The following is a 21,711-nucleotide window of genomic DNA, read 5'->3' as shown; positions in this document are numbered from 1 at the left end:
TGGTAATTTTTTTTAAAACCATCTCTATACATATACATAAATGTTGGTATACAAATTTTAGGTGGAATTAAACAGAAAAAACTTTTAACAGAAATTATCTGTTGTAAGAGGTACTTGTAAAGCAGTGAAGAGAGGTGCTGAGGGGCGCTAACTTTTACCTGCATATCTTACAGTGGTGTTTAAATGTTTTACCATATATGCACATGTTATTACTTTTATTTTTAATATAACTGGTATTATCTTGGTACTGAGATTATGGGTCATTTTATTTTCTTCTTTATTCTGAATGTCAATATAATGTTCTTTGCAATAGAGACTAAAGAAGAGCTACTTTTAAAAAATACAACTAAAGCTTTGTCTATATGAAAATAAAATGACTGATGAACTCACTCAATTTATCTAAACAATTATCTTCTAAAAAGAAACAGAGAAATCACCTATTAACATGAGTGGTTTGGTCTTGGAAGACAAAATAGTCAATGAAGATTCTTCTAACCTAGTAAACTAATACCTATGGCCTTTTTTGTTTAGGTCAATCAACTGAATCTCCAAAGTGATCAAAGACTTTGCGAAATCCTATGTGGATCCTTGAATGAATGTTTATTATTCTGGGGAGGGAGTTCATGGCTTGAATATGATTAGAAAAGTATCCATTATTAACACCAAATTGTTTAAGGTATGCGAGATGTGGTGTTATGTGTATTGTATTGCTTGTTTCATTTAGTCCTCAAAATTATCCAGTGAGGTAGGTAGTATTCTCACATACATTATACAGAGGAGGAAATCTAATAGAGCATGAGTATGTAACTTCCTCAAGTCACAACCACCCATCATTCCATAATGATGGAATAACACTTTGTAGGAAGTGTTAGGGGCAATAACAGAATGAATATAGAATATAATTTGCATGCATTGAAAATTGCTCAGACACAACAAACCATTATTGTCTCTTAAAATTCTTCAGATATATGTTCACTTACACCTGATGGCAGAGACCAGAGTTGGCTTCCATAATATGTAGCCAAGTCCTTTTTCCAATACCTGCTTATTTTACTCATGCACAAATTGGAGAAGTGGAATTCAGTGACTAAGCTCAAAAACCAACCTATTGCCTACTCTTCAAAGTCCTTCTGAAACTCTGCTAGAACAGTTCCAAAATTATGTAAGCAGGAAGGAGGCAAGCTGCAATCTATTTAAACTCCTACTACCTAATTTTTCCTTAAAAGTCAAACTTTTCAGAAAAGAATAATGATTCTATCTCCATACATCAAACTTTAAGATAAATAACAAACAGGAGGAATTCTTATTATACATCAAAGCTTGAAGGTGCAGTAAGGCTAAGTGCCTTGTATAATTTTTTCTGATTTAGCAATCAGAGGAGATTAGAATGAAATTTTTACTCTACTTTTCTATGTGATCCAGTGAAAGACTTAAGTTCCCTATATACATTATTTGAATATAAGTGAGGATACAATGAAAATTTATTCATTTTTTTATTTCACAGTAGACATAATACACATGATCATAAATTTTGCCCTTACCAGACTAAAGCTTCCAAATATTCTTACATGTCTTCAGAAAACACATTTGCAGTGACCTTTCTTTCATGTTGAAAGAAAATACCATATGTAAGTATTTTTGAATCTGTTGCTATGTCTTTTCATAACTTTTGATTCCTGTGAGGGTGGAAACATGGTTTTGTGAGGTTTTGCTTTAAGTATTGATGAGAGCAGGCTAGGTCAATTACAAAATATACAGTTATCATATGACATTTGTAAATTTTATAAAATTTGTTTTATCCAGAAGAATTATGCTTTTAATATTAAATGGTGAAACTTTAGTGAAGTCTTTTTATATTCTGCCACTATCACCATTGCGCAGATCTCATTCCAATCGTCTTGTTGAAAATAAGATACTAATTCGACTCAAATGAATTACTCAGTCCTATTTACCATTTTGAAAATGATGACCCAAACTAGGAAAATCTTTAAACTCTACAAAGAAACTTGAAAATGTGAGTCACTTTGATTTTCTTGTTAGATTTTATCCAGAAGACAAAGCTTTGCTTATTGTCTTCTGTTTTCCTGATTGCAATCTCATTTCACTTGCCCTTCAGAAAACACATTTGCAGTGACCTCCCGCTTGTTAAATATTCAGCAGAAAGTTTATGGACTTTCCCATAACCTTGATTAAAAGCCTTCTGGGAAACTAAATGCTGAAAGAAGAACTTTATTTGAAAAGCAACTTGAGTGCTCCATGCTGATTTCTGTTTCACTAATAGTACATATAATCAGCAGTCACTGACTTAAAATGAGGACAGAGGTAAAATATTGAAAAGCAATCTTTCTCTTTTCAGGAGTTACTGTAGCAGCAGATTAAATGAGATATTTACAACTTGATTTAGCAGAAAGAAGGGATTTATTTTTAAAGCCACAGGAGATATGCATAAAGTGACTTGAAGATTCACATTCTACAAAAAAAAAAAAAAAAAAAAGCCAAGTAAATGCCCTGACACATATCACAGAATACATGTATAAACAGGTACTCCACAGACAGAGCAACAACACGTGAAACAACTCAGGATGTTTTGAAACAAAATAACTAGGAGATATGAATATTTTAAAGTTGAAGATCTAGGTAGAAATTAATCATTAAGACTGATATAAGCTGAGCTTCTTATATTTTATTAGTGATTTACGGTTTATCATTTATTTGTTGTATTCTTTTGTTCTGGAAGTTCCTCATTATCAGTATCTCAAGAGGCAAGGAAGTAAAATTTCCAGAATTTAAATGTAGTATTCATCTTCATTAGAATCTTTGAAATATATATACAAATATATGTGTATATGTGTGTGTGTGTGTATATATATACACACACATATATATACACATACATACATATACATACATATATATACATACTTTTGGCAAATATATGAAATTATAAACACATATAAAAGAACAAATGCAACAGTTGAAAATACAATGTTAATTATTTGTCTTGTATTTGCCTAAGAAGCAATTGTGAAATTTAGCAGTTGTCCCTTATAGATGCTGTAAGTTTTCTGTTTACTCTGTTAATAGTTATTTCGCTGTTTAGAAGCTTTTTCATTAAATTAGATTCCCATTTGTCAACTTTTGCTTTTGTTGCACTTGCTTTTGGGTGTCTTCAAATCTTTGCCAGTTCTTATGTTACAAATGGATTGCTTAGGTTTTATAGTTTTGGGTTTTACATTTAAATCTTTAACCCATCTTGTGTTGATTTTTGTATATGGTGTAGGGAAGGGGTCCAGCTTCAATCTTCTGCATATAGCCTGTTACCCCAGAACCATTTATTGAATAGGGATCTCTATTCTGTTCCACTGGTCTATGTTCCTTTTTTTTTTTTTTTTTTTCCAGTACCATGTTGTTTTGGTTACTGGATCTCTGTGGTACAGTTTGAATTCAGGTAGTGTGATGATTCCTGCTTTGTCCTTTTCATTTAAGATTTGCTTTGGCTATTTGGGCTTTTTTTTGGTTCCGTATGAATTTAAAATAGCTTTTTCTAGTTATGTGAAGAATGTAATTGGTAGTTTGATAGGAATAGAATTGGATCTGTAAATTGCTTTGGGTAACATGGACATTTTAATGATACGGATTCTTCTTATCCATGAGCTTGGAATGTTTTCCATTTGTTCATGTCAACAAGGTCACAGAGTTATTGATAGAACCCAGACTATACATCAGGTCCTCTTCTTTCTAATCATATTCTTTCCACTGAATATACAATACCAAAGAGTCGTATATGTATTAATTTGATAACAGAATTAATCTTGAAAACCAGAAAGGAGTAAAGGACATCAAGGATTAATTCATGTACCCAGCTTAAGGCCGTTTACTTTTTCACACAAATGACTATAACTCTTGAAAGTCATTTTTATATTTGCTTAAAGTAAAAATATAGATTAAAGGATGATATGAAGCATTATCCTTTGATCTACAGTAATTTTTTCAAAACTGCAAATTATTCCTTCAAGAACCCTCATGCTTGCCTAACACTATCTTCATTAGATAATTACTTGTTATAAATCAGCACAGCCTGAAGTCTGATAGGGCATTCAGCATTCCATATGTACAGAAGTTTCTTTACTAAGTTCAAGATACAATCCTTTAAACAAATTGCATTGATTAAAAATGTAGTCTTTGTGCTTCCTGTGCCATTTTTTAAATAAAAAGATGGCATATTGCCATGGGGTTACTAGCAATAAATCACCTTAAAATATCACAATAAAATGGCTTGGTCTCGTATACTATAGCCATTGTAAGGAAAATTATAAAAATATACTAAAAATTTGATATGATACACTCTTATGATGAAGTAAAAGAAAATTGTGCTGCCACGTCTATGCAAGAAAAAAATGTAATATTAAAAATGTTTTATTTCCGTGAAGATTTAGAATTATAAAAATGCCAAGTATACTCATTATTCCCTCCTGTTGAGAGTAAGTTAATTTGTTTCATCATCAATATATTCAATATTCCCCCATACCTTGAGGACGAATGTTTATTTGTACTTATTCCTATGTGACAATAAGCTTGATTGTAAGTTAGCAATGACACATTATCAATCTACTTCTAACATCTCAAAAAGTTGTCCGTAAATTTAAATATGAAAAAAGAAAAATTTTGACTATATGATTATTATTGCTGCTGCTAGTGTAAGATATGAAACTATTTATCTCTCAGGAAACTTCAGATGGTTAATTTGAGAATGCTAAAATAATTTGAAATAAATAAAATGATCAATACATTTTAAACTGAATGAAGTTTTAATTCAAATGAGCCACAATGTTCTTAACTTGGCTGTCTTTGCTTCCTACCATGAAATAGAAAAAGCTACATAGTGTGAGCGATGAAAACACACCTGCCTACAATCTCCTTAAGCATCTATATTCAGAAAACATCACGCATACTAAAAACATAGACTTCCCTTCATTTTATATCCATTAGACTCAAGGCACAGAACTTCCTAAAACATACTGGGAAAAGGAGATTGCAAAAAAAATGAATGGTGATAATTTTAAAAGATGCAAGAACAAATATTCAGTCAATATTTCTTCACTCTTTGGAATTACACTAGGATATATTAGTAAGCAATGAGTTTTTTTTTTAAAGAAATAAAATTTACACATAATCAGCAGTTACCCAATTAAATTTCCTATCATATAATACATCCACATTGATAGCTAAGCAAATATGTTTCCCAAAACTATGAGGACTTTAACAGGATGTTTGTTTTTTATGATGCAATAAGCATACACAAAAACCAAATTCTTCTGGATATTGGCAAAAGTAGTCAAATAAAACAATCTAGCACCCCACATTCAATGGAAAACTTATCTGTCTCTTTTTCTTCTACTTTCTGTACCTTTCTTAGATTCCTTTGTTCACCGTTCCAGTCTGATAATCATAGGCAAAAGTTGGCACTTCAACACCAGTAATGATCCACAAGGATTCTTAATCTGCTTGAGTGTAATAGATATCACAATGACTTCACCTGCAGAGATGTTTGATGACTTGATTAGCTCACAGAGCAGCTGGTACCCTGCTTTGCTAGTGCCCTATCTGCCCTGTTAGTCTTCTTCTGATCAGTTTCCTAGAAATGAAGAGTTCATCTATAGGTGACCATCTAAAATAAAAATGGCATTTATGTTCAACTAGATGACATGGGTGATGTATAAACAGAGTGCATTGTTTTTCAAATAAAAATTATTGGAAAAAGTAAGGTGTGCATTTTTGCGTGCATGCGCACATTTGCGTGTGTGGACAGAGAGAAAGAAAGAAGGGAAGGTCTCTTTATTGAAGAATCAAGCAAGTAGGCACTGACACTTCGAAACTTTCTATAATGTCTCTGCACTTCACTATGAGACTTATCTCAAAGTCCCTATCATATAAACTCTAGTATGGTAAAATTTTATGTATCTTAAAATATAATGTTTGAGGTTTTAGGACAGACCTTCATGAGTTATTTTAATGCCTCAATTTATCATAGTCAATTGCTGCTCTGCTCTCCCTCATCTTTACCTGCATCAGTTGCTAAACACATTTGTTAGAACTTTGGTACCCAAAGTGTAGCCCCCACACCAACAGCATTCACATACCCTAGGGATTAGTTAGAAATGAACTCTCTGGTTCCTACACTCAACTGCTGAGTTTGCATTTTAACAAAATTTCTAGTTGGTCTGTATGAATGTGAAACTGAAAAGTACTGTGTGAGAATATAATTATCTTATAAAATATTTTTAAATGATGTAAATATATGTATATATTCAGACAAATACATGTACTTATATTCATTTAATACAACAATGCTACAAAGCAGCTGCTTTTATTATTCCCATTTTAAGGATGCAGAAAACTGAGGCACAGGAAGCCCGAATGTCTTGTCAAATGTCATTCTACTAGGAAGGAGTAGACTTGAGATTCTAGTCTAGGTAATCTGGCCCCATTCCAATAGAATGCTTCTCTTTATAACGAATTATTTAATCATATATATTTTCATAGCCACTAAGGTGTGTATTGTAGATAAGTGATTAAGAAAGAAATAAAATAGAAGAGAATTAAACATATCTGCATCTCTTACATCGTAATGTATTTTTTAAAATCTATGGGTGTTAAAATTCTCTGATTTCAAAAAAATCTTTCTGGGAGTAGACAAAGAAATTCAAGGTCTTTTGAAAACAAGGTCTCTGAAGGTCAACTTCTTTTTTCTTTCTACAAAAATAGTACTGCTAAAGCAGCTCTGAAAGTTCAGTTTCAAGCGTATGATAAATTTCACTTACGCAGTGGTCCAAATCTCTGCCCTGAAAGCAGTCTGTTTTTATCCTATATTGCGTACTAACACATAGACATATTCACTTCAGGCTGTTGGGCATTATGGGATCTTTCTAGATGAAAGGTTTTTTTTTTTTTTTTTTTTTTTTTTACTTAGCCACAGTTCATATCCTTTGATACCCTGAGGGGACAGTCCAAAAAGTTACATTGGTATTGAATTGGGCTCACTGTGTTTAAGATATTTCCTCATGATATTTGGATTTCAGATATTATATTTCAGAAGTTAAGCTATTCTGCAAAAATGTAATGGATAGTTATTTCAGAAGGGAAGACTTAATAGCTCAATACTATGGCACTTTTAATTGGAATTTCAATATTTGGATTTAATTTGGGTCGAATCCTAAAACGCCAATTTTCTACTTGAAGAAAAACAGATATTTGTGTGACATTTTTCAACATATCCTGTTCTTCTGCCCAATTCAATTCATAATCAACTGGGGAGGAGGCACTAGAAAACATTACTACTGCAAAATTTGCAATGAATTTAAACTAGTAAAAGTAGTTTTTATAGAAGATTTATCTGAACAACAACAACAACAGCAACAAAAACACACACACACACACACACACACAAACAGCTGAATCAAAAACATGATACATCCAAAAACTAAGAAGGCCTTTGGTACATTCATATATCAAAAATATCTCTAATGAGTACTCTGGCCTTGTAAATACAGTCCCAATTAGGCAAAGAATCCCTGAATTCCTTGTTAATATTAAACTTAGTCTTTAAAAACCAGATTAATTAGCTACATTATTTAAAAGAATGTAGAAGATATGTATGTACCTCTGTAAAATTGACTCCTCCCTCAAATCAAATTTAAGAGGTATTTATGCAATATGGGGACACACATTTTCCAAAGAGACAGGCAGAGTACAGTTAAATGGAAAGATCAGTTAGCAAAAAATGTCGTTTAGTTTTAGATTAAGTTACATGCATAAATCTAAGGAAATCACAGTCTGACCTCAACCCTGGAAAACTACATCATTAAAATAAAAATTATAGTCAGCCAAGTGAACCTTGCAATGCACTATTGCTAAGTGAAAGTGTAGGAGTAGAATATTCTAAATGTTAATTAAAACTCACTTTTTTTTTTTACATGCTTCAATCATTTTGTCCTATAAAACGAATGGCATTTTCAAGATCATCAAGTTTTCTTCTCAAAATATTTTTATTTTTGCATGACTTTCTTAATCTAGAGCATCAATTTCTATGTTGTCATCTATTATATGTCTATAAATAAAAGCTAACTGACTTTATATGTAAGACAAACTTCATATAACTTAATGATTTGAGCAGAGGAGTTGTACTCTGCTCAGTCCATTAGAACTAGAACTAGAAAATAAAGCAGGATTACTTTTTTTTTTTTTTTTTTTAAAATACAGAGTCTCTCTGTCACCCAGGCTGGAGTGCAATGGTGCCATCTTGGCTCACTGCAACCTCCCCTTCCCGGGTTCAAGCGATTCTCCCACCTCAGCCTCCCAAGTAGCTGGGATTATAGGCACCCACCATCATGCCTGGCTAATTTTTGTATTTTGTGTAGAGACGGGGTTTCACCATGTTGGCCAGGCTGTTCTTGAACTCCTGAAATCAGGTGATCTGCCCGTCTCGGCCTCCCAAAGTGCTGGGATTCCAGGCATGAACCACTACACCTGGCTGCAAGCAGGGTCACTTTTATAGGACATTTATGTAACCATGAAAGTCATCCTGCTTTCACCTCAAGTTCTAATCATTGTCCGAAAAAGACTACTATAATAGGGTTTACCCAAAACATTTTGATATATGGCACACTAATCAATTCTCTATTAACTGAGACTTCATTCTTCCCGAAAGCATAGAGTCACACAGGAATTTCATATAGAGGAAGTGCTGAGTTTACAGCAGAATGCATGACGTATATATTCACACATTCTGTGTTTCCCCTGGAGATTCTGTTTACATATGTTTCATCATATTCAAAGGAAATTTACCTTCTAAAATTCAGTTTTTAAGTCCAAGTTGCTCTAGAAGTAATCATACACACACATAAACATAATTTGACTACATTAGATAAGCATAGTGAAGAGTGGCAAATTTTCCTGATCATTATCATTCAGCATGTTTACAATTTTTCCTGCAAGACTTTCACTGGTTAGCACTAACAGTAGTTTTAGAAATCAGCAGTCCATATTGCTCCAAATGCCCTTTCAGGGTATTTTAAAAATGAGAACCTTCTAGAAAAATAAAGGGTCTCATCACATATATAAAAAGTTTTCAATTTGGATATATTATAACACTCCCCTTGGGTGATGATAATGCTAAATTTTATACTACTTTTCTCTCATGAGTTGTTTCATTTAAATTTCAAAAGGAACTGCTTACCAACATCAGTGACTCTTATTTTAGAACACGATAAATGATAAACATCAAATCTTAATTTAGAACATTAAGTTGTTGCTTAAAAGGGCCAAATCTCAGTTATCTCATTTGCATAATGAGGGAGCTGGACTAAATAAATAGCACTCAAGGTCCCTTAGAGCTCTGAAATTTAAAGACAATATCAAAGGTAACCACCTGCACATGTAAATTCTAGGATTTTAATAGTTACAAAATTATGACCCTAGAAGGGGCACTAGAGATTCTTATAATCCCTTTATTATATAGGTTAAGAAAAAGGGACACAGACGTTGGACAGGTTAATAGACCTACCCAAGTTCACAGACCCAGTTAATTTTAGTAAAAGGATTAGAGTCCTGTAACATGTAAGGTGATTGCCTGAAATGAGTTATCTACAATGGTCTGTGGTGAAAAGCTTTCACAAACAGTGATTACAAAACGAATTACTGCAATAAAAATTCTTACTCAACATTCAAATATTTTAACATATAATTAAATAGATGCTCCAAAATAGTATTTTAAATTACCAACTTTTTCAGAGCCTTTGAGGTCTATAGAAATTGCAAGAGGAGAATTTTCTAAGAAAAAAATAAACTTTTAATGGCTAATGTCATATACACTATTCAGAAAAAGGTTTTTTAGATAACATACAAACATTTCCAATATAACGTTGATTTTAAAAAAAAAAAAAAGAAGTGCCAGATGAAGACCACGTACCTAGTGGAACTGGGATAATTTCTAAGATTATTGATTAAGACAGACAAATAATTGGCTAAGCAAACATTGTCATCTCTATTCTAGTCTCTACTGAGCATCTTCAACATTCAATAATGTAAATTTAAAAATAGTAGAAATCATGGTAAGACAGACGGTCTATAGTTATTCATTTTTTAGTGAATTCTTTGGTATATTCACTAGTTGTTGAATGTTCTGTTGATGTAAGCAATTATGAAAGATACAAGTTACTGTACAACTTTAAAAGTGTCATAGAGATTAAAAATATGTTGCTATAGTACTCTTCATTCATTAAAATTTATAAATCATTTTAAAGTAAAAAGCTGGTGTGTGGCTAACACTACTGAAATTCCAAGTTGCCCAAATGCTACATTTTGAATGACTGATTATACTGACTTTCCAAGAACTACAAAAAATAACAAATGGCAAATAGTCTGTCTGATAGACAAAGAAAAGTGAGAAGCAAGAGTAAGACTTTAAAAAAAAAAAAGCAGAAGAAAAAAGGTTGTCATAAAATGAATTGCCTCATGGCTCATGAATTATAGAAAGACAAACATCAAATGACCTTTATTATACGGTGTAGGTAGCTTAATAAAAATTTAGAAGCAAGAGGTTTATTGTGAAGAGAAGGCCACCTATTCTCTGTCACTTTAGATGATTATTCAAGCTTATTGACATTCCCGACCTTATGGCATTGGCTTTCAATTGGCAGCTTGTGCCAATCTCCCAGTGCTTGTCATTTTCAAACAGAAAAGACAAGAGAGATTGCTTTACTTATAGTGGACTGCTTTTGAGCGATAAACCTCTATCTAATCCATATGAGATTTAAGATGTTAAAGATACACTCATTTTAGAGACTGTCACCCAAATAAAATCCTGTAAATGTCTTCAGTTCTCCAACTTTAACGATATACTTCTCATTTTGGTTCATGACCTCTATGACTTTTTAAAGATTATCTCTAGCATAAAGCCTTTGTTGGCCAGGCAAGGTGGCTCACACCTGTAATCCCATCACTTTAGGAGGCTGAGGCAGGCAGATCACCTGAGGTCAGGAGTTCGAGACCAGCCTGACCAATATGGTGAAACCCCATCTCTACTAAAAATACAAAAATTTGCCAGGTGTGGTGGCGGGCGCCTGTGGTACCAGCTACTCAGGAGGCTGGGACAGGAGAATTGTTTGAACCCGGGAGGTGGAGGTTGCAGTGAGCTGAGATTATGCCACTGCATTCCAGCCTGGGTGACAGAGCAAGACTCTGTCTCAACAACAACAACAACAAAAAGCCTTTGTTGCCTCCATAAAGCCTACGTACTACAAATTTGCAGTCATTTTTCAATTGGTCTACATTGTGATTGCATCTCTTATATAGGGAAGTTGAATATGATAGGATGGTAACATCAGATGTGTTTTACCTATTTTCTTATTATGATATATTTATAACTTTCATAAGCTTCAATAGAGAAAGATTTACTTTTCAAAAGCATGTCAGTTTAAATGGCAAAATTAATATACATCATAGAGCATCTGTTACTAGGTCACTGTTTATTCCTGCCTAAGCACATTTAATATACAAACTACTGTCACTGTCAGGTATATCTTATTGTCTCTAAAACAATGGCAGATGACAGAACTCTTAGGTGAAACCATTCTTTATAATCTATTTATACATAGACACTTTTGTAACACTATTTACATAACACTGAGGGACTAAAATAAACTGGTAGATGTAGAAAGTACCAATGATTACAATAATATTTCACTTGAAAAAGAATAAAAATGACTTTGATATTATTGTTCCCTTAAAAATATTAATAGATGTGAATGAAATTTTTAAAATTTCAATAGCAGCATAAAGCTATATATTATTTTCTGTTGGCAAGACGAGGAAATGGAGAAGGCATTTGTCCTCTATTTCCAGAACCCAGGGCCATAGAGTTCAACCTCTTTTTCCAAATAGACCATAACTGATATCATTGATAATGATAATATCACTCCACGGAAACATTGATTGATTAATTTTTCAAAACACATGACATTAAGTTTGCTGAACTGATTTAAAATATTTTTCTCCCCCTCTCTACCATGGGCTGACACTATTACATAGGCTAAGAATGAACACAGTTTTGAGAAATAATCTGAAAACTACATATCCCACAGAGACAGAATTGGCCTTACTACATAATTGACCTCTGAAGGGAGCATAACTTCGTTTTCTTAAAGGGAATGTACTTCCTATTTGTTTCATGTAAAAATATTAACAAAATGATGGCATTCACTTTTGATTGTAATACATGAATTGACATGTGACTTTCCTCAAAAATGCATTTTAAAGAAATATGAGAGAGCCTATGGAGTCAAACTTTCCTTGCATATAGCAGTAAAAGCAAAACAGAACAAAACACTTAATTAACAGTTATATGGATAACATTAGCTAAACTGTGGATTCAGATGATTTTCTGCCACATCAGAACAGTTACTGGCCTCTTAAGTATACTAACCAACACTACTCCGTTTTTCTATAATTGAGTCATATTTTCTCCTTGAATTTTTTAGATAAATAATTAGATCACTGCTTTCCCCAAGGTACTAGTACATCAATATTTTCCAGGAAAAACATATTTGCATGGCTTTATTTTGCTTTTAGACAACTCACTCCTAATATTTTAAATTATGAAACGCTGAGTTTTAATGACCCATTACTAGGTGATTCTTTTAAAGTTTCACAGTTTTTGGTTTTGATTTTTTAATTTCAGTTGTCTACCTTTAGAATTAGATATTTAAATAATGAAATGTTCGAACACTTACTAGCAATTACCCTAGTGTTATTCACGTCAATACTCTTAGCAGATCAAGAGAAAATTTGGCATTTCTCTGTGTAGAAACTCATTCTAGTCTATCAAATTGGTCTCCCACTTTTTATACCAATTTATTAGATTACTAGTAGAAGATCAATCAAAGTGCCTTGCCAGGGAAAGATTAATTACTTCCTTGTGAATTAATTAGTAGTGTACTTGAGTGCTAAGCAAACCTCATACTCTGAAATAAAAATGAATGTCAAACGGATGTGCTAACCTGAGATCAACTCTAGCAGGCATTATTTTCAGTTAATAACAACGTATATTTATCTTTATTTTAATTATAGAAACTTTTTAGCCCTAAATGTATTGGAAACTCTATATTTTCTTCTTTCGTATCACAGAAATGACTATGGTGTACGCAAACAAGAAAAGCATTAACTTTTTTTTGAAAGTTGGAGAAATTTCACTCAAGTATTTCATTACTTTAAGATCAAATGTTATACACTAGATTGGCCATAACATTTTCAGATAGAGTGACTTCATGTGTGAAATGACCATATACAATGCAGAGGTTTTAAAAAATTCAGATGACATAACTTGTTCAGTTGAAGAAAATTAAAATACTGATATAAACTAATTCATTCTCCCCTTCATTTTAGGGGGATTTTCTCTTCAATTAAACTGATGTATGCTTAGTAAAGTGAAGACTGATTTGAGTCTCTTCAGCAACATTCTATTTCACCATTTCTCTTCCAAAGAAGCATAGCTATTTTCACTCTTCAAATGAAGCTGGAAAATTATAATATACCAGCAGATCAGTAGAAACTTAAAAATATTAATTGGTGCCCTTTTAGATCCAACTTACTTATAGTGAAAGAGTAACAATGTATTCTGTATTTGAAGGCAAACACAAAAACCCTGGCTTCATATACATAGACTATTAAAAAATCTCAGAAGTTTAATGTGGCAGACATTTGCTAATATTTCTATATGTCTCAGAACTCAGTCTGATTTATAAAAGCAGAATAAAGTTTCAGAAAAGAAATTAGAAAGCATTTTAAAATCATATCCTCATAAATCATATTTTTCCTGAGGCTACTTAAAAATAAGCAGATAGGAACATAGGGCAATATGTAATGTGTTTACAGTAGTCCCTAAGAGGATCTCACTGTTCTCAAATCTGTAAGTTAACACTATACCTGGATATGTAAAATCCTCAAAAGTAGACTCACAACTTGTTCTTTAACAGGGCCGCATGTGTCTCCATGAATATGTATACAGAAAATTCTTTGAAAATGCAGACATTATCTGTTCCAGTGTCCACAGTAACCCAGTAGCAACCAATAATGCTGTTTTTAATTTTTTTTCCTTTTTTTTAACATATTTTTTTTCCTCTTTTGAGACAAGGTTTCACCATGTTGGTCAGACTGGTCTCGAACTCCTGATCTCAGGTAATCCACCCGTCTTGGCCTCCCAAAGTGCTGGGATTACAGGCGTGAGCCACTGCACTCAGCCAATTAGCTACCTTTAAAGAGCAGGGTTCATGCTAAATAATTTGATGAGGCTGTGGTAGGAGGAAAGGTCTGGAATATAGGCTGTCATTCAAGGAAGACAGAGCTGTATGAACGACATTAAGTGACCCTTAGTCCAGTGGCCACAGTAAAGAGATTGCAATTATAAAATTTAAAAATTACAGAGTCTTCAGATGAAATGAGACAGGATATTTTATTAAATTTGTCTCCCGAAAAAGTAATGATTGGCTTGAGTTTGTTTACTTTATTTTAAAAAGTAAAGTTAATAGCCTTGGCAAAAGACTTAAGAGAATGAAACTGTGTAAATTCTTCATCTAAACAGCAGATTTTTATCAACCAGGGAACTATATTTTTAAAGCAGTATTAATAAATCCCTCTAGCAAATTTTACAGAAAACCCTTATTCACAAATGTCATATTTATCTCTGTTTTGTAAATTTACAAAGGATTTTCAGAACTATGTGCTATTTTTGGCAATTCACTAGCAAGAAAGAAAGCAGACTGAAGATGTAATACACTTCAAAATATGAAACGGGAACTGCATAAATTAATTCCATTGCTTAAGGACAGCATTTATTTCCTCTAACACTTTACATTCCTATTTGTGGTGCTACGAACTAACACTGCGCATTTTATTGGCATCTGCTCCATATCAGAAAGCTCATTATTGTGTACTATTTCAGAGCTATAGCCTTTCTTTTTGAAGAATCAAAGTATCTTATCATCAGTGTTAGCCTAAAGAGATTGCTGTGCTATGGCCAATTCTAAACCAGTGTTTTTTTTTCTTTTTAATTAAAACAACACACACACACACACACACACACACACACACACGCACACACACACACCCCCCACACACACTCACTGTTAAGCATTTCACTACTATGACACATTAAAACAATGCAACTTCATTTCAAGTAAATTATTGTGCTTCTTGCACTTCTAGTAAGGCCTCAGACTGTCCCCAAATGGGACACCTAACGAAAATTTTCTTGGAACATGGTTTAGGGGGAGGTTTCAAGTTTAGTAGGAGAACAGTTTGTTAGTATTATTCATAGCAAAAAATAACCTTTAAACATTCACTCAACAATATTGTTAGACTTGTAGAAAAATGGACATTCATTTTTAATTATCTCTGCCTTTTGCATAAGTTTATTGAAATAATAAGCAGCAAAATATGTAATTTGCTTTACTATTATCATTGCCCATAGACATCTTAATCTTAAAATCAATTTAGCAAGTTTTAATGCAAAATTTATGAGTCCTTTATTCTGTAGAGTAATCATGGACAAGATATTTAATGGTCAAGATAATAGTGTCAATATAATTATAAGACAGAAATGTTTAGCTTCTAATAGAAATAAGTTTTTTTTTAATAAGCCCCAAAGTATGTCAGCTAATACACTGATGCTAGCACTTACATCCTTAACTATAAACAAGATCAGCTTCTGTTAAGAACTCTGTGTTTGAACACGTTTTAAAACAACTACTTATTTCTAGGTATAATTGGGATTTATAAAGCTATATTTAATGTTAAATGTTCTATAATTTCTAACACATACCAATTCTTCTCCACTTATTTTCAACAATATTCCATTTGAGTCTCATTCAGTTAGAATTTTATTTCAGGGTTAGATGTGCACTGCAGATGCTTACGCTGAGCTTACTCTTTAATTGTTGCCATGCAATCCTCCGTGAAAGAGGATTAGTACCACCTGTCATGTGCAAATGAATCATCAACTCTTTGTAGTTTATAAAAATGATACTTATTTCATTTCTATATTCTTACCATTTAACAGGGCATGATAGACCTACAAATAAAATAATAATTTATGAAGTAAAAAAGATCAGTGGCACCCTTGCTTAATGTATATTTGTTACTTACTAGAGATTGGCTCTTAGTTCATTACATAGGTAAATAAAATCACAACTATGTATTTCTACCAGGAATCAGTACGTTGTGCATAGATACAAAGTAAATAAAGACGGTTTAGTAACACAAAGTATAGGAAAATTTTTCATACTCAGAACAAATGCTAATTATTTATTCCAAGTATAAAATTGAAAATGGAGATAGCAGATGTTTAGGACTGTCTGAACTTGCTGACTCAAAAATCTTTAATATTTTTTGTATTGAAAATACCTATAATATACAGCATCTAAATTTGTAGAGAGAAAAAGTTGATGTTATGTTGTCATTGGTTCCACATGTTTAGCCTTAGATTATATCATAATGTTTAACCAATCCATTTCCCTTATTTTTTGAAATTTTAAAAATAGAGGATTAAAATACAAAGATAGGGAAGTTATTTTGTTCTAAAGCTTAGATGCTTTATTTGAATTATACATCCCTGCAATCCATAATGCTCAAAATAACCTTTGAAAATGTCCACTTTATATTACCTTATTTATGCTTATGTCAGGTATTAGGCCCATTTTTTTCATATTGCTTTATGGCTATGACTTTTCTCTCACATATATCATATGCTGTCTTGTACCTGCGCTCTTTTATGTATATAACATATATGGAGTAAATTGTAGCTACTTTCGATTTCAAAAATCTTCTGAGAAACGTATACCTTATCAAATTTTCTATTTCCTGAAATTGTACATCAGCAGGGTTGGTGGCTACATGTTCAAGATAATACGTTTAATGAAGTTTTATTTAATATCAACTCTATAGTCCTTTTAAAGACTTCAACATCTTTGGAATTTGCAAAACACAGATTTCGTGCCTTCTGTCTGAAGACAAAATGTGATGTGAATACCTTTCTAAACAGTAACATGTCGCAGGCATGTGATTTCAGTATGTTATTGAAAACCTCAGATGCACTCTCCTACATTGGAGTCAGGATCTCTTATTTCCTCAGGAAGAAAATAACTGTCAATGTTTTTTATCTCTACTAAAAATAAAAATAAAATCTAGACAATAATTTTTGTATATTAGAAAAAATTTATACCTCCATAAATAAATGAAAAAAATAAAATAAATTGGCTGTTTATATACAAATAAATATACAGGTATACATAAATGGGAAATTCTATCTATGCCTTAACAAAGTCACCATAATAAATTTCATTCAAAGTAGTTATGATCATACATTTCAAATATTATCAACTGCTGCATATATGCCGTCCATCTAATTCTGTATGTTTACCTTTTAAAAACTGTGTCACTGTTTCCAATAATATAATGAATTAGCCCATGTTATTATGGCTATGCCTGCTTGAATTGCAAACACAGTAAACCCATTTATACTGAGGGACCAGAGAGGTATCACTTACTAGATTCAGGATCGGAGTTGCCATCCCCTTCAGTGCGATTGTTGGGCGTAGCATGATCAAAGTATTCCTCCTGAGGATAGCCAAGGGGCAGAGCATGGGATGTGCTCTGAAGGCTGCCTGCGTCATGGTCTCCCAGTCCACCATCACTGCTGCTTTCCTGAGAGCCTTCTGGCAGGTGAAATGTGACACGCCGCTGGGACTGAAAGGGAGAATGAAAATTACAGGATTTCAGATATGATCTGAATAATTGCTTAATGTCTGCAATTTATGAAATGAATTATTTCAGCTATCTGCTAAAGACACATTATCTTGAGTTGTGTACAATTTCAGGCTTTTGTGATAAGCAATTCTGTGTTCAAATCTTCTTCACCTGAAGGTAATGTTGCTTCCATTATATTTCAGAACAAGGCACAACCAGATGCAGAATGAAAGCCAACTTGCTCTAAAGCAAGAGACAGCTGGCTTTACAGCATATTTGAACAAACTGGAAATGCCAATCATCATTTTAACATGTATTTATTTAGCTGTTATTTGACAATAACTTATTTTTTAATAATATGTGTGGATAAATATAACCATACATTTTTTGCAGTGTCTGTAAGTTGCTAGTGAGTTGAAACCGTAAATAATAACAGATTTATTCAATCATGTAGGCTTAGAAACCTAAAAGTACATTATCTTTAGCAAAATCTCAGGGACAGAATTTTGAATTGGAATTCATTTAAGTTGATTTCACTTTCTAACAAAACAAAAATAATTACATAATATGGATAACAGTTGATGGTAATTATAAAATCAAACTATAGCTATCATCATAAATGGTATTCCTAGCAGAATATAAAAAAATGTATACATGTAAAAATATAAACGTGAAGCATTTGGATTCCAAAAGAAGAAGTTTGTAACATCTTCACCAGATCTTGTAGCAGCATTTTTGTTTACAGCATTGCTATGCTATATGTAGTAGTCTCCAAAAATAGGCTCTCCAATGGACATCACCTCTTGGTATTCAGATTTTCATGTAGCCTGAGACCACATTAAATCTGAGCAGGCCATGTGTAATCAAACCTTGTAGCTTCTGCTTTGCAACCTTGGAAAACTCACCATGGAAAATAGCATCTGCATTGAAAGTAGTTTGAGTACTGGGAGCATGCCATACTGTGGGGAAGCTCAAGCTAGCTGCCTGGGAAGACAGTATAAAAAGAGACTTCAATGCTGAGAGAGATCCAGCTGTTCCAGCCATTCAAGTTCAGGTGCCAGATACGTACATGAAGAACCCATTATGAACATTCCAGCTTCAAATAATTTGAAACTTTCATGCTGCCCAGTAGTTTGGTGCTTTGGTTGATCTATTGTTACATAGTGAGCCATCAGTAATCTTTGGAGACATAAAAACCAATAGTCCTTCTTAATTTTTAGGTCAGGAATTTAGGTAGTGTACAGCAAATATAGTTATTTCTGTTCCACAATGGCTGCTAGCTTAAGTAGGGGGTGCTCAGATGTCTGAAGATGATTAGGATAACTCCAATAAAGCCACCAGCTGGAATGTTCACAATGGGTTCTTCATGTACGTATCTGGCACCTGAACTTGAATGGCTGGAACAGCTGGATCTCTCTCAGCATTGAAGTCTCTTTTTATACCATCTTTCCAGGCAGCTAGCTTGAGCTTCCCCACAGTATGGCATGCTCCCAGTACTCCAACTATTTTCAATACAGCTTCTATTTTCCATGGTGAGTTTTCCAAGGTTGCAAATCAGAAGCTACAAGGTTTGATTACACATGGCCTTCTCAGATTTAATGTTTAGAGATTTACATACATTGAAGATTACAACAATTTAAGTCCTAGGCATTTTCATGACAGAATGCATACATCTTCACAAATTCAGGTCTAACAGTCAGCCATTTCTTCAGATGGAGCTATTAAAAGATTTCAGTATCATACTTCAAACTTATTGAAAGATATATGAAAATATAATAGAAGCATACAATATTTAAGTAGCTCACTTGAATCTTCTTTAATTTTTAGCCATTATTTTTATATTAAAATCTCTATAAAATATGAGGAAATGACTAATGTATGTAACATGTAATACAATATATCTTATGGAACAGGTTTATGATCATAAAATTATTCCTAATGAGAAATAGTCTGCTGATTTTCTACATGTAAGTGTAACAGCCAGACAGGATTTCTCTGGGCCTGTTTGAGGGAGTAGCAGGTGGTGTTCGTTAAGGTAACTCAACTCTTAGCAGAATCAGTATGAGCAGAAAATAAACTGAAATAAATAAAAGCTTGCTGGAACTAAGTAATATTGAGGCGTTCAGAAGGCAGGGGTTTTTGTTGTTGTTTGTTTTGCTTTTTGAGACAGGGTCTCTCTCTGTCATCCAGGATAGAATGCAATGGCGCAAGCTCGGCTCACTGCAACCTCTAACTCTTAGGCTCAAGTGACCCTCCCACCTCAGCCTCCCAAGTAACTGGAACCACAGGGGCATACCATCACGCTAAGCTAATTTTTTGTATTTTTAGTAGAGATGGGGTTTCACCATGTTGCCCAGGCTGGTCTCAAATTCTTGAGCTCAAGCAATCCACCTGACTAGGCCGTGCAAAGTGCTGGGATTACAGGCATGAGCCACCTCACCCAGTCTTGGTTTTAGTATTTTTGGGTGTGAGTGTTGGGTTGTGTGGAAGCTGTGAAGAGTGAGATTGACTGTATTATCTGAGTAAACCACATTGTACCTTCTAAGATTTAAAGCATTTATCATGGAAATAATGTAACTGAAATATCTTTTTGTATGCTTTTGCCCAGTCAATATCCCTTTTTCTGTTTGTCTCTGTATCTAGAACCACAGTGAAAACAGCAAAATAAAAGCTTCAGGTCATCTTCTGATCATGTCTATACAGACATAATCTGAATGTTACCCTGTGTTACAGAGCATCAAAATTCATGGATTATCTAGCCTGTCAGTCATCTATTATTTATTACTACTAAAGATATTTAGTAGGGAGCTACTGAAATAATCATCAATGCTGTATTCTTCAAAAGCATAGTTTCATAAAAGTTTATAAAATGTTTAGCTGCTTCAACTCTAAAGTCTCAGAGTACTAAATAAGCCCTTGTGAAACTGTCTTTGCAAAATTATGACTGAGACAGCGAAAGGTATCTAAGCTAACCCACTCCATCTTGCTTCTAACCTCCAAGCTGTCCTTGTCCATTCCTGGGCAAAGGCTGAACTAACTTTGGGAGAAACTTAGTTTATAGTTTAAAACAGAGATGATAACAGACCTTTCCCAAAGCAGAACTCCTTCTTGCCTGGTGACTAGATTGCCTTTGTAGGACTAACAGCCACAAGATTAGAAATTGTGGTTTAAGAGTCATGCAGCTGGAGGCTACAAGATTCTGACCCTCTCTAAACTTCTCCTAACATCAGTGCTTAAGATATTTTGCCTGTCCTGATGCACCACCCAGATCAATAAACTGGCTCATCTGATCTAGTGGTCCCCTACCCAGAAACTGACCTAGCCCAAGAAGACAACTGTCAATCTCTACAATTTCATCCCTGACCCATCAGCACTCCTGGCTCACTGGCTTCCCCACACACACCGAGTTGCCCTTATAAACTCCTCACGAAATGCTCATGGAGACTGGTTTGAATAATAATAAAACTCCGGATTCCCAAACAACCAAATTTGTGTGAATTATTTTTTCTCTACTGCAATTCCCCTGCCTTGATAAATTGGCTCTGTCTAGGCAGTGGACAAGGTGAACCCATTGGGTGGTTACACTTGCGTTATTGCAAATAAACAAACTGAAACATTGTCAATAGCTTGATGGATTTCTGTACAAGTTCATAATATATAAAAAATTTACAATATTTAAAGAAACTATAATCGGAGTGAACAGGCAACCTATGGAATGGAAGAACATTGTTGCAATCTATCCATTTAACAAAGGGCTAATATCCAGAAACTACCAACAACTTAAACAAATTTACAAGAAAAAAACTAACAAACCCATGAAAAAGTGGGCAAAGGATATAAACAGACACTTCTCAAAAGAAGACATTTATATGGCCAACAAACATGAAAAAAAACCTCATGATCACTAGTGGTTAG

The 21,711-nt window shown here is 33.5% G+C and overlaps 1 protein-coding gene across 1 annotated transcript in view; it reads right to left on the bottom strand.

Moving 5' to 3' along the window:
- PCDH11X (protocadherin 11 X-linked) overlaps window positions 1-21,711 on the bottom strand; it is an 807,063-nt gene that overhangs the window by 236,176 nt on the left and 549,176 nt on the right. The window contains exon 6 of the mRNA XM_032258722.1: window positions 17,598-17,796. Within this exon, the coding sequence (XP_032114613.1) occupies window positions 17,598-17,796 (199 nt within the window). The remainder of the gene's footprint in view (window positions 1-17,597; window positions 17,797-21,711) is intronic.

Source organism: Sapajus apella, unplaced genomic scaffold, assembly GCF_009761245.1.
Source record: "Sapajus apella isolate SASKATOON/1434 unplaced genomic scaffold, GSC_monkey_1.0 scaffold104, whole genome shotgun sequence".
Taxonomy (NCBI): domain Eukaryota; kingdom Metazoa; phylum Chordata; class Mammalia; order Primates; family Cebidae; genus Sapajus; species Sapajus apella.
Note: the sequence above shows the minus strand (reverse complement) of the source record. Positions and strands in the feature narration are given on the sequence as shown.